The sequence below is a fragment of the Scardinius erythrophthalmus genome (genome assembly GCF_964197995.2).
Source record: "Scardinius erythrophthalmus genome assembly, chromosome: 21".
NCBI lineage: Eukaryota > Metazoa > Chordata > Actinopteri > Cypriniformes > Leuciscidae > Scardinius > Scardinius erythrophthalmus.
The window spans coordinates 20,522,922-20,537,059 of record NC_138241.1 but is presented as its reverse complement, the minus strand read 5'-3'; the positions used below and the strand labels follow the sequence as shown (position 1 = coordinate 20,537,059).

Genomic DNA, 14,138 nt, shown 5'->3' with positions numbered 1-14,138 from the left:
TGGAGGGATGAGTTGATGATGTGTGTGAGTGCTGGAAGAAGTGTGGGGGAGATGGCTTGTAGAAGGTGTGAGGGGATGGGGTCGAGAGGGCAGGTGGTAGGATGACTGGAGAGGATAAGTTTAGATACTTCTTCATCGGTTAGGGGAGAGAAGGAGGATAGAGGGTTATTGGCTGAGGGTGTGGTTGGTCTGGGTTCCTGTGTGTGTGGAGCTGAGATCTGACTGCTGATAGTTGTTTTGTTGGTGAAGCAGTTAGCAAAATCATCAGCAGTTAAAGAGAAGGCGGGTGGTGGTGGAGGTGGACAGAGGAGAGAGTTGAATGTCTTGAAGAGTGAATGTTGTGTTTGAGGAGCTGTTGATCTTCTTGTGGAAATATGAAGATGACAGCAGAGGAAAGATGGGAGGGAGAAAGTGAGCGCAGGTTTCGTCTGAAAGTGACTGGTAGGGGGGTTGGTGGTGCACGGGTAGGAAGTTGTAGATTGAAAGTAATGAGGAAATGATCTGAACTTTTACTTGTAACGCAGTAATATTTGACCAGTAATATCTGTACTTTCACTCAAGTAAGGAAGTTGTGTACTTTTTCCACCTTTACAAGTTGAGTTAGACAGAAAGTTTCATTGACAAATTTGTTGACATAGTTGTTGAGTTTACATTATGCATAATGTTTGTGTGCATTCTGAGGCTCACTTACCCAACGCAACAAAGGTATAGATTCAGTATTGCTAAATGGCTTTTTTTTATTTGACTCGACTAGGATATCACAAATGTTTTATTCTTTAAAATGTTTATTCAAATTGCTTTCTACGATTTATATACATATCTATATGTTTTTGGAAAAGAGCAAAGCACACATGGAAAATTCAAAATATTTAATTTTTATTGCCTACTTTAGTGCATAAATGCTACAAGGTGATACAAGTGGCACGCACATAATTAGCCATTTCAAAAGATAAGCAGCATTGAAAATCCCAATCCTTTCACATAAGCCTATTTACAAATAGGGGTAAATGTGACCTATTAATATGACCGATTTTTCTATTGCTCAGGTAATATGAACTAAAAAAGCCTTTGTACTCTCATGCCATAACTGCAAATAAATCACAGCTGACAGTCAACAAGTACTCATTGCACAATTATTCAGGTAGTTTAGTGTTGAAACTGGCTAATGTAGAACATCACTGAAAATGAAGAGTAATACATCAACACGAATTAAAATACTACATACAAATCAAACCTTTATATAAATATGTCATTGAAAATCTCTGCCAAATTTGATAAGCAAGCATGTATACATTGGCAGTCCACACCTTCAGAAGAATTTCCTTTGAACAGGTGGGAAATACAGCTCTAGGAAAAGCCACCAGCATTTTAAGGCACTGAGGTAATGTAACATGAAAACAAAAACACTGATTCTGTATCATCTAATGAACGTGACATCAGAAATTCACAGCACAAATTAAATTCACCTGATTATAAGTGATTCAAATGTACAAAGGTATGTTTAACTTTTTGGCAGGGTATAAAACTGACACCCGTGTGAAAAACGTGTTTTGTTACAGGACGCCAATCCTTAAAATAACCCAGCTCAGTCAACTGTTTAAGGATGCTGTATGTCTAACCCTTTTAGAAAAGTAAACAGCATAAATTATGTCTTTAAGAAATAAAAGTGTAAGTAATTGCTACTGTAGCTTATTATTCAATGCATATCTCAGATACTGATCTGACCTATCACCACACTAGATTTCATAGGCTCAGATAATATCTATATATACTGTGTATAACACCCCTGGTTACTTAGTTTCATTACAAGATAAATAATCAATTAATAAATAAGGATACATGAGTTATGAATTAATAACCACATTAAATATGTTAATCAATATACTGAGATAGCCATCGAAAACCTTCACCATATCCTTGTCTCTTCAACACACTGCACATAAAGACTTCCATTGGCCTCAGGTTGAGTTCTTTAAGTGATGCATTCCCCTGTGTGGACACACAGACAAAATAAGACCTTGTATTGCTTCAGAAAACTTTAAACATTTGATTGAACATTACATACCAAACTGTGCAACACATGTTTTAAATATATTCCCTCATTGACCTACCTTTCCAGTGGTGTGTCCATAAAGACCAAACATTCCTCTCAGCGCATCCTCACTAATTGCTTCTGGCCGGTCAATTTTATTCCCCAAAATAAGGATTGGCACATTGGAGATGGTTTCATCGGTTAAGAGGGCCTATGATATAAAGAGCAATCATTATTATTCAAATATATGGCTGTTTTGAATGGTGGAATAGGGAAGAAATTTAAATAAGTGCTTTGAAGTCAGTGCTGTGACATTCCTTTTGATGTGTTCAAGGTTAAACTTTCATATGTAACAATGGCCCTGTTTACACCTGGTATTAAGACGTGTTTTGGTCGATCGGATAAGTGGGCGATGCTAAATCAAGGTGTAAACGGGGTCTAAATGTTTTGAGCTTGTCCACTTTCGACCACTTCCAGAGGTAGTCGAAAACGCATTAGACCGGTTTGCTTTCATAGTGTAAACGCTCATGTGGTCGAATGTGTTCGAATCTGCCTACTGACTTAATGCGTAAACATTATGGGAAGTGCGGTAGCTAGACAGATGGGATTTAAACTTTGTCGGCTGAAGACCCCAATTTGGGGTCGGCATTCGGCACAGTCTTGCGGCTGTCAGAGCAGAAACGAAAGCTTCTGCTTTCCGTGTTTTTCCGTCATATCCTTTCGCATTCATATGTAAATTGCATGCTCAAAAGATCTGAAAAAGGCCATACATTTATCCGCTCATAAACCCTTCCCTCAAAGAAATCAGGACAGAAGTGGTTGAAAGTGAACAGAAGAGACGGATTAAAACACCAGGTGTAAACAGGACTGTGCCTCCCTCGTCTACTTGGGATCCGGTCGACCAAAACACACCCTAAATGTAAACAGGGCCTATCTTGTCTTAATAAAACCCTTGATTATATATATATATATATATATATATATATATATATCAGGACAGAAGTGGTCTCAGACCTATATATATATATATATATATATATATATATATATAAAGGAAAAGTAGACTTACATCTAACTCAATTTTGGCTTCTTGTAGTCGTTCATGGTCAGCACAGTCAACAAGATACACTATCCCATTTATTGCTGGAAGATAATTCTTCCAAACTCTTCTTGCTGAGAATTAAGAATAGACAAGATCCATTTGCATTATGTTCGGTTGTTCTAAAATTTCAACAACAAAAAAATCTATTTTGTTTTATAAATCTACTTTTGTTTAATTATAGCATACATTTTTTAACTCTTAAATTTAAACTCCAGATGTATTAATCATTTATTATTAAATTCTATATTTACCTTGAGCATGACCACCCAGGTCAAATGTTGTGAAAGTCATCCCGGCAATAGACAGTTCTTCAGATGCTATAGCAGATAGGACAAGATACAGTACATTGTGCACAATGTTTGCTCCAACAAATGTAGAATTCAGCTTGTAAGAATAAGAAATCCTGTTTTTTTTTTCACTTTCCTTTCTAAATGTATACACCACATATTAAAACAGTAAACTGTGTGGCACTTTACTACTTACTAGGGTGAAGTGTTGGAACATGCTGCCCAAGTCGGTCATCTTTAAGCATGTGCAATAATGTTGTTTTTCCGGCATTGTCTAATCCAAGAAAAACTAATTTCCCAGACTTTTTATAGAGTCCTAAAAGAAAATATGAGAATGAAAACACAAAAAAACAGTTACATGATGATTTGTGCTCATCTGTATTTAAATATCTGGCTAATACTTTACCTAATAATTGTAACACACTGTTGAATCCTCTGTACAGCCAATCAAATATGAAAGACATTTTTGTGGCCTGCTCCCTGAAATGAAATAGCAACAAAATGAGAGATTTGTTTCAATGGACTAGCCTACTGCAAGATCCAAGACTTTTCAATGGGCTCTGCTAACTCCAAAATAAGCTCTTTACCTAAATCTACTGTAAGCATGTGAAAAACAACCGGTACTACGTTACTAAAATGACCCAAGTTAACATTTTGCCTTCAAGAGAGCATTTAAGAAAAGAGACCAAAACCCCTAGTATAACAACCAATATCCCGCACACAACTTGAGCAAGAAACTATTTCTAGTTGTGAGACCTTGTCACTTGACGCCATGGATATAGCACACAGACATAGCTGTCACTCAAGTGACAGCAACTAAAGCTCAACTCCAAGAGCATTTCTATACATTCAAAATGTTGGTAATTATGTTTAATACATATGCAACCAAATATTATTGTTCCCAAACTGTACCTTAACTGTAACCGCAGTAGCCTATACACAGCCCAAATGTTTAGCGCGCGTTTTCTAGAAAAGCGCCGTCAATACAGTGGAGGCGCTTTAAAACACACCGAAAACAACAGCCAGAAAGGTTGATGCTGGGTAAATGAGCAAAACAGAGCATTGTGAAGGTAAACATGCTCAGGATGACGTTATAAATAAAACCTTAAAACCTGTCTTTTGGTGTTGAAATTTGTCTATTAAACATCCAGTCACATAAATAGTTTAACAGTTGCGTCATTTGTAAATAAAACAGAAGACAGTGCATATTCGTGCCAGTACCTGAAAGGGTACGTCCGCTTGTAGACCAGTCAGTCCGGTCTGTGTTCTCCTGCTAAACACCAGCCCGAATTTGACGTTTCACCGGAACTGCGTAGCTGCATAGGGTGGTCTCAGATCGATTGTAGGTTAATGCGTTGTCATCTGCTTGCTAAATGTTGACTGACCTGCAAATGTGGAGTCTGACAGCTAAGGTTTACATTTAAAAGTTTGGGGTTGGTTAGAATTTTCCAGTGTTTTTATTTTATTTTATTTTATTTTATTTTTAAAGGTCCTATATGCTCATTGATCAAACATACAGTAAAAATAGTAATATTGTAAAATATGATTACAATTTAAAAGAACTGAAACATAAGAATGGCATATCCAGTCACCATTGACTTTCACTGTATGGAAAAAAAAATTGTGCAATGAAAGTGAATGAGGCTGTCAGTCCCTAATAGTTTGACTAACATCTGTTGTTGCACAGAAAAAAAGAAAGTCATATATGGATTTGGAACAACATGAGTGATTTGACAGAAGTGTCACTTTTGGGTGAACTATAGTAATGCTTTTGGATGTAGCAGCTCTAAAGGACCAGCATTTATTTATTTTTTTGCCCACACTGCATTATGGATCCTTATACATCAGCTCACTCTTATTCGTGACAATTATATTTAAATATCGCAATCATTATTGTTAAAATTTCATTTCTGTAAAGGCAATCTAATACAAAACAAAATCCATTAACAAAGAAGCAGCAGTGTCATATGAGAAAAGGTTTATTAAGCATTTGTTCAACAGCATACAGTACCTGAGTTTGACCAGACTGTTAAGTATCTTTAGACTGTTTAGTATCTCTACCTTTAGTATCTGTTACACAGAATATCTAACCATTATCAAGATTAACATAATTTAGCAAGCCATTGGTTAGCTCCTCTAACTGTTCATTTGAGATTCAGTCTCCAGATAAGGTGTTAAGTGCCCATGTTTTCATTTAATATCCATTATTCTAAACCGAAACTGACATACAAATTCTAAACATGATCAGACTGGTCCATTAACAGTGTTCTGTTCTTTAGTTCTTCGCATAGTAGAACCACTTGTCAACTGAAAAAGAAAATGAAACAATTTATATATGATGGCATATCTTCAAAGAAAACTGTTATTCATTTGTAAACTCAAATTGAATAGATACACAACAGTAAAAAAACTAAAAATGATAATAATATAGAACCAAAATGACAGATTTTAAGAGATCTTGTCACTGAAAAAAAAAAAAAAAAAATCAAACCTGAGCTTGGAACTTCACTGGCATCTCCACATGGGCATGACTGATAATAGAAAGAAAAATTTGTTTCAGTTGCCACTATAAAAGTAATACATCTGTACATACAATTTATTAAATAGTGAATAAAGTCCTGTGAATTCAAATAAAAAATAGTTCATACTCCATTAACAACTGCTTTGGCTTCATCTGCCGAACAGCAGAATGGACTGTCTCCATCTGAGACACACGTGTTCTTGCTGCACAGTGAAAGAGAAAAAAGCAATGACTTGAGGTGAAAAGAATACAAGGCACAGAAAAAATCTCTTTATTTTTATATAACATTTATTTATTTCAGTTGTAAACCATGTCTACATTTTAATATGTTATCTGTATTGATTGTGAATGAAAGCGCAAACAGTGCAGAGCTGAAATAAAATACTATGCAAATGAGCAAACAAATGCAGACTGCTGAAGAAAGATTCCCATACCAGTTTAGTTCTCCAGCACTGGTTTGTTGTGAGATAAGTGCCTTCCAGAAGCCATGGGTGGTTTTGATTGTCTCAATGGCAAAGTCCTGGAGTAAATGTAGCATATTTTTAGTGCTGTGAAGGCTTATGACCAATCACAAATGAAAGCTTGTGCACAGCACTTTTTCTGAGCAACATACCTTGTCTTTGAACTCTCCGTTGAATGCAAACTGGTTTTCAGGTTTTCCATCAGGTACCTTGTACCTTCTGAACCAGTCAACTGTGGCCTCAAGGTAACCTGGCTTGAGTCTTCTCACATCATTAATACCTATATTTCACATCAGATGAATGAAAACAATCACATGTCTGCCTCTCTCTTCTGAGTCAACAGGAAAGCAACGAGTGTTATTTACTGTTCAAGTCCTTTGCTTCAGGGTCATCAACGTTGATTGCAATGACTTTCCAGTCAGTTTCACCTTCATCAATCATTGCTAAGACACCCAGGACTTTCACTTTGATAACATCGCCACGATTGCACACCTGCAGATCAAGAATTGTGGAGTTTGTTCATCTAATCCAAATTTAACTGAACAACAACAACTTGCTTCATTATAAATATGGCTTAATTTCATTCAATACTTCAAATGACAAACACCAATATCAATACCTTGCTACCAATTTCACAGACATCGATCGGGTCATTGTCACCACAACACCCTGTGTCATTGTCTTTGTGCCCGGGGTCTTCCCAAGTCTGTCAAAAAAATATTTAAAGAAAGTTGTTGTAAAATCTACCAATAAAAAGTGTATCATGGTTTCCAAATGTATCATGGCTTCCACAAAAATATTAAGCAGCACATCTGTTTTTAACATTGATAATAATAAGAAATGTTTCTTGAGCACCAAATCAGTATATTAGAATGATTTCTGAAGGATCATGTGACCCTGAAGACAGGAGTAATGATGCTGAAAATTCAGCTTCACCATCACAGGAATAAATTACACTTTAAAATATTAAAATTAAAAGGTCTGTTTTATTCTATTTAATGTATGATCAGTGCTGATTTAAAAGGCTTACTTGAGGGATTGCTCCATAATTCCAAATATACCCTTTGTGTGGAAAAACATTGGCCACATAGCGCAAATTGCCCTTCTTCACATCTTGCTTTATGGGGTTCAAAGGGTCTTTTGTAGCAATCTGAAAAGTAAAGCATAATGTTGACTTGCACAATATTCATATTGCAGACACCAACTGGTTGATGATTTTGTCTGAATGTAATACACCTCAAATGTAGGTTACCACTTAGTCCTTGTAAATGTATTGTATCCATTAATGTTTTAGGTGTGTAAATATATGGCCTTACAAAATATAAGGCCTGTTGCAAAGTCCTCTATTCTATTGTTTTATTGTGTTATATTGCAAGTGGTGTAGTTTTGTACTGTTACTGTTGCTCATACCTCCATTTTTGCATTTGTCCATCTTGGTACTTCAACAACCACGTGGAAAATGTTCTACAGAGTAAATAAAAAGGATTTATTAAGAAAAAAGAAGCAAGTAAGTAAATTCATATTAACAGTCATATTTCTAAAAAAAAATGTAAAGCCATGAGAATGATTAATCATAAAGTTTGACACACATAAGACATCAGAACAGTCCAAAGTATTGAACAATTTAAAATGACACTGTTGACAGGGTAAAGATCATTCCTCTCACAGACTAAGTCCCTTCACCCGATAAAGAGCTGATACACACTGCACTGTGCTGGATTGTGAAATCACCATACACTGCCAAAAGGCTCCCCCAAGAGAGGCGGGTATCAACACTGTGACCCTGACAAGAGAAACTAGGAACATTAAAATTCTGTACCTGAGCTTCATCTGCACACATGGGTATGTCATGGAATGGTGAAATATACTTTCCATCTGAGTTCTCTGTTGAAAAAAATAAGTTATATATGTTACATAATATTGCTCTACAAATAAAATATTTCAAAATATTCCTTGAGGTAAGCTAAAACATAGCAAAATTTAATTTCAAAGTGAACTATCCCTTTAAAACCTTGCCGAGCAACAGTTTTCCATATTAAGGCACAAATAAAAATAATAATATTACCTAGCTCTTATTCGCACACAATGTCCATCATGAATAACATGTAATGAGTTGAAATCTTTAAAGCCTTCACTCTTAAAGAGAAAGTTTACCCTTCCCCAAATCTGCATCGTTTACTTGAGTAGAATGTCAAAACTGCTCTTTTCCACTCACACAAAAGTGACCACAGCTGTCAAGCAAGAATTTCATGGCAATATTTTTAGTAATTATAAAGGTACACAGAAATAGACTCATTTTTAACAGATTATAGGCACTGTTATGCAGTTCCTTTTGGGTACTGTAGGTAACCATTAAAAATGAATATGCCTGCGTGATAATTTAGGAAACTATTTCTACAAAAGTGTATACTAGACTTTCATAAATATGTTCTGGTCAAGCCCAGGCATTCAAACTTTATTAAATTAGTTTGTTTTATGCATTTTTTTAAGCAAGACAAGTCAGAACATCAAAGAACTGAAAACATAGGCTAGAATTTATCACACCACTATTCATGTTAATTGTATGAAAGCAAGAAGCTCAGGTGTTATGAACTGGGTGTTCTACAGAAGAAGGAAAGTTGGGGTTGACTTTGAATCTTAAATTAGTATGTTCAATGAGTTAATGATAATGATGTCAATGGTTTTCCCCAGTGTGCCTATAATCTGTCACTGTTACTTGTCAAGAGAGGTGATGATGTCATGCTGCTGCTAAGGGTGAGATGTCTAATGCACAGGTGGTAACTAAAATAAACAAAGCACACCCAATTTTGAGGAGACTCATTCAGTATATATCTGGTTAATATACTTCATATTTTATTTATCTGAGGTCATTTTAAACAGAGCAGACAAAATAACAGGACCAAAAATTATATTCTATTATAATATGATGCAATGAGCGACCCTGTATTTGCCCGTCCTTCATTTACACATTTTAAATGGACGTAAAAGTTAAAAAAAAGTTGGCGATGTTTCTCTGTTTGGTAATAGCCTACTACATTGTCGTCCATTTGATACTTTCAGTTTTTAATATGTAACGTTAACCGGTACAACAGGTTTAGTTAATTTGAACTAAGAATAACTTTAAACAAACCTACAAATAATTAGCCATTAAAATAGGTTTTTGGGCTGAATATCAATTTAATATCGTAAATTCACCACATTTACTGTCAAGTTTAGGTCATAAATGACGCGAGGAAAAGCGACACGTGGGACTTGCGGCCCAACCCCTTTCATCTTAATTCAATGAACCTCCCAGACCGTACAAACTCATCATCAATCCCTCAAGAACATAATTCATACTTACTAAAATAGAGCCTATAGCTCAAAGTGTTAGGGTTTCCTCTTTCTTCAACGGAGAAACTCATATTGTGCGCTATTGTGTATTGATTCCGGTAGGCTGTGTGTTAAAGGACAGCAGCTCAAGCTTAGGGAAACCGCGCATGCGCACTTGCGCAGAGACTGAATTGCGCATAAGAGCGAAGTCTTTGTACATCTGATTTGTGAATCGGTAATGATGGTCGGTGAAGAAAAAAAAAGACCTTGTAAACAATTTTAAAATATATTTTTTTAACGCAGTAAAAAGGCTGTTTTGTTGCTCTGGTTCAAAGCCTGGTCAAGTTGATGTTCACCTGGTTTAGCTGGTCAGCAAAGTGATCTCCCAATCTGACTCTATTTTTTTAATATATATATTTTTATATTTTGCCGTTGGCGTTGATGCGATGTAATTCTCCCTTGACGTCATATCCTCCCAGCGCTCTTCGCTTCCTGCCTGGCGGAGGGAGGGGACGGTGCTGACGGCTGGGAGGACGAGCTGAACGTGAAGAAAGCCTTGGGAAAGCGATAAGAAACGAGGGGAAAGGGCCCGAGGTTTTTACCTTGCATCGGGAAAACTTATCGCTCGACTCTGATTAGCACCCGAAGCAAAGTGCAATGTCGTCCAGTCGTCAGTTTAGTGAGAGCAGGACCATCCCGACCAGGACGGTGCTGATCAACGACTCAACGCAGCTACCTCACGACTATTGCACCACTCCTGGAGGCACTTTATTCTCCACCACCCCTGGAGGTAATAACCCGCCTGAGACGTGTGCTTTATGTCCCGGCTGATATCTGCAGCCGTTTGCTTGTTGTTTACATGGAGACAGTCTAATGTTAGAGGGTGGCCTGTGTTGGCCAGGAAGCAGTAACCACATAAAAGGCTGTGACTCAAAACGTTCTGTTCTGCCTGCTGCTTAGATAGCAATTTTGGGGCTTGTAGGAAAGTTTAGTTTTTTGCATGTAGACAGTCTGGGTATGCTTAAAATGTTAAGACTTTTAAATCGGCGATGGCCAAAGATGTTGCCTAGGAAGGCAACAGACTGGGCTTTTGAGACACAGACATGTAGTTCAAAACAAAAACAGCGCCGCCTGTGCTTCGCTCTGATCAACCTGATTGGTCCGCAGTGACTGATGGACAGAAAAGGACAGAACAAAGAAATGCATTCCACTAAATCAATACAGAGAGCGCTACACATAGCAGTATATACCCTACCAAGTGTGCATCTTGATTGCTTTTGATCAACACAAATATTGTTGTGCATCTGATTTGCATTGAGTTAATTACGCTCGAAGGACTGTATTCTTATTTTTTTGTGACCATTCATACTAAATTAGTCATATTAATCATCTTTGTGATTTCAAATGCACGACAATGTGTCATATTATTGTCTATCTCACCCTTTTTCAGGGATATGATCATCATTTATTCACCTTCATGTGTTCATTCCTATATGACTTGCTTACTTCTGAGTAACACAAAAGGAAAGATGTCATATTTCTTTAGGATTGTTGTGCCAGGCTGGTAGTTATGCAATAAAACTTGATTATAACGGTATGTTTGTTGTGACAATGCAGGAACCCGAATAATCTATGATCGTAAGTTCCTATTAGACCGGCGCAACTCGCCCATCGCCCAGACCCCACCAGCACACCTGCCAGTTATCCCAGGAGTGACGGGCAAGAACATCCTCAATGAACTCAAGAGGAATGAAGCTAACAACATCAACAACCATGATGCCAAACCAGCGCAAGGTTTGTCTTTAAAACCGACCGAACTGGAACTGTTTTCACTGGAACCACCCTGCTTTGTGCTCGCTCATCTAATATACACAAACAGTAATGTATCTGGTCGGAGGTTTAGGCTATAGTGTTAACTCGCACCCTTCTCTTTTACTTTACTAGTGGTCATGCATGATGCACATGAGTTTTTGTGTTCTTTTGTGTTGCAGCTGAAGATGCTCAGTTCGAGATGGACATCTAAAGAAGAGGAACCAACGTGAAGAACGATTAATTACCTGGTACCTGTGTGCCAGTGGCTTGGCTTGTAGAAACCAATGTTGTGAGCCCTCACCTTTAGCTCTCTCTAGCTGCTGGGTGCTGCATAATCATGGGGATAAATGACTTAAGTTTGCCCAGTGGAGCCCTGAAAGTTAACCTGTTAGCCTGATGAGCTCTTTTTGTTTAGGTTTCAGGGCTGCCATCAGCCGTGCTTGCTTAAGTCACAGAGCAAAGGAAAAATTCTTTATTGTAAGTGCCCGGATATATTACCAATTTACTGTAATAGACTCATAAACAAATCAGCCATCAGAGATTCACTGCTGATAGTTCAGAGTACACTGTTCCAGTTGATACCCTTAATGCAGTCTACTTTGTTCACATGTAAACTGATTTGCAGTCAAGTCAGGAAATGACTTGATGTCCTACCAAATGTAATTTTTTTTTTTCATCCAAAAAAAGTTACTGGTTACAGTTACCATTTTAATTTTAAAGGGACAGCAGGATTATCATCATAATTTTGATTAAAAAATGTTAAAACATTTAACTTTTTTTCAGCTCAAAACTATAGTTTTATAGAATTGTACAAAAACAATAAAACCACAGTCCTTAATCAATCATTTAATTTTTACATGATTACGATCCCAAACAAATGTATATAGATTTTCGAATCTTATTAGAACTACCCCAAAATGAGCATGAGCAAATTCTTCAAATTTCCTTAAGGTAAATAACATCTGATCACAATTTTGAAAGACCAAACTGTTACTTTATTTCAGAGAGAATGTTTCCGTTTAGATTTGTCCTGCTAACAGTATGGTTTGTACTTACCTTTGCATGGCGAGATACGTGTAGCGTCAACATCAGCTCTGTTGTAACATCCTCTGGTAAAAGGTAGACAATACCCAGTACTGTTGGACTGGATGAAGGGTTTAATATACTTTATGAAATGACGACAAAAAGAGAGCTGGTCTCAGGAAGCATTATGTACCTAACAAGTACACATCATCTTATGGCTCCTTTCATGGGAGAAATCGCTCGGTGAATATTTAACATTAATATCAGCTGTGACATCTGCTGTCACTTTCCAATTACTACAAACCTTGATAATCAAATCAAAGGTAGGAAAGCACTGAAGTGTTGTTTTGGTCATTTTACTATTGTCTGTCTCACAGCCACACAATGTGAACGATTCTTCAAAAGGTGTATAGTTTTGTAGTGACCAGACATTCATATTTTGATTCAGATCAAACATCTTGAAAACTTGAATTGAATCTTTCCAATGCTCTTCTATGCATGTTCTTTTGGTCTGCTTCTTGGTCTTTAGTTCACATGTCACATGTTTTTTTTTTTTTTTGCGGGGGGGTGGGGACAAGAAGGTTTGATTATATTGAAAGAGAATTAAGCAAAGAGATTATCCAAACAAAGTGACTTAAAGAGGATAAGACTTATTCTCCTGACTTTAATTGTCTCTTTCTGTGCTCCAGTCATTCTCTGAAGCACAATGTTTTTTCTCTCTCTCACAGTGATCTTTTGTGCTTAGCCTCTGTATCCATGCCTTACTTTACTAAGCTGAGCAACTGTGTCAAATACAGTTCTCTTTCATACCTTAAAACAGGATCAGTTCCTTTGTTTCATTTCTTTCCAAGTTGAAGATACGATCAAGATATTGCTATGTTTTACTAGAAAACATTTATATTTTTGGAAACATGTTTGTTACCATTTACTTTCTTACAGAGAAGGGAATATTTGCACATACAGCAGTGTAATGTTTGTAATAGTAACGGATTGGTTAAAAAAAGAAATGTAGTTTAGGTTCCACTTTGATCAGTCGCAGTTAAACTTTCTATCATGTATTCAATACTGGTGAAGTCCTTGACAATTCAATGCAGTTTTTACGGTTTAAATCATAGAGTTTTGTAAAAGTCACATTCAAGTAATGATTTACAGTAAAGAAAACGTATGTTATACTGCCTTTCTGTAATATATTTGAGTTGTCAAATCCCAGCTCGTTTCAACTCTGCAATATGGAATTTAAGATTCTTTTTTTTTTATTTTTAAATCATTGCTTAATTTTCCCAGCTCTCGGAAACTATCAGGAATGCATTTAGCTCTGTATAAGGGGATTTTGGATGGAAGTGTTTAATCTAATGTGGCGGAAATTTTCTTTCTGTATTTTCTTTCTTCTTTGAGACCCTATTCGGTTGAATTTTAATGAAATGCCAATGCCAGTGGACACTGTTACAGCAAAATCAATAAAAGTTCCTTGATATCAACTGTCTGTCTTCTCTCCCAAATGCGTGAATGTAATTTTAACTTTCTATTGGGTTTGAAAAAGTAGGTTTGCCACTAGATGGAGTACTGGGGTAAGTGGACTGCAAAATCG

General features: G+C 36.7%; 3 protein-coding genes across 5 annotated transcripts; 1 reads left to right on the top strand and 2 right to left on the bottom strand.

Moving 5' to 3' along the window:
• Nucleotides 1–859: 859 nt before the first annotated feature.
• sar1ab (secretion associated, Ras related GTPase 1Ab) lies at nucleotides 860–4,803 on the bottom strand. The gene is made up of 7 exons (XM_081350511.1): nucleotides 4,643–4,803; nucleotides 3,828–3,901; nucleotides 3,618–3,737; nucleotides 3,386–3,451; nucleotides 3,102–3,205; nucleotides 2,112–2,243; nucleotides 860–1,989 (listed from the first exon to the last, which is right to left on the bottom strand). Exons 2-7 carry the CDS (start codon nucleotides 3,883–3,885, stop codon nucleotides 1,873–1,875), a joined length of 597 nt encoding a protein of 198 aa, XP_081206637.1. The 5' UTR covers nucleotides 3,886–3,901; nucleotides 4,643–4,803; the 3' UTR covers nucleotides 860–1,872.
• A 581-nt stretch (nucleotides 4,804–5,384) lies between these two features.
• On the bottom strand, nucleotides 5,385–10,199 carry ppa1b (inorganic pyrophosphatase 1b). 3 transcript variants are annotated; one of them, XM_081351158.1, is made up of 11 exons: nucleotides 10,072–10,199; nucleotides 8,223–8,287; nucleotides 7,814–7,867; nucleotides 7,434–7,553; nucleotides 7,023–7,109; nucleotides 6,769–6,895; nucleotides 6,556–6,683; nucleotides 6,377–6,462; nucleotides 6,070–6,145; nucleotides 5,913–5,952; nucleotides 5,385–5,728 (listed from the first exon to the last, which is right to left on the bottom strand). In XM_081351158.1, the coding sequence occupies exons 2-11, from the start codon at nucleotides 8,241–8,243 to the stop codon at nucleotides 5,697–5,699; spliced, it is 771 nt and encodes a 256-aa protein (XP_081207284.1). In that variant the 5' UTR covers nucleotides 8,244–8,287; nucleotides 10,072–10,199; the 3' UTR covers nucleotides 5,385–5,696. The 3 variants fall into 3 exon arrangements, with proteins under 3 accessions (XP_081207284.1, XP_081207283.1, XP_081207285.1); XM_081351157.1 differs by having other exon boundaries at nucleotides 9,747–10,190; XM_081351159.1 differs by lacking the exons at nucleotides 8,223–8,287; nucleotides 10,072–10,199 and adding an exon at nucleotides 7,993–8,100.
• Nucleotides 9,953–14,024, top strand: eif4ebp2 (eukaryotic translation initiation factor 4E binding protein 2). Its single transcript, XM_081351160.1, has 3 exons — nucleotides 9,953–10,505; nucleotides 11,333–11,509; nucleotides 11,707–14,024. Exons 1-3 carry the CDS (start codon nucleotides 10,373–10,375, stop codon nucleotides 11,736–11,738), a joined length of 342 nt encoding a protein of 113 aa, XP_081207286.1. The 5' UTR covers nucleotides 9,953–10,372; the 3' UTR covers nucleotides 11,739–14,024.
• The last annotated feature ends 114 nt before the right edge of the window (nucleotides 14,025–14,138 follow it).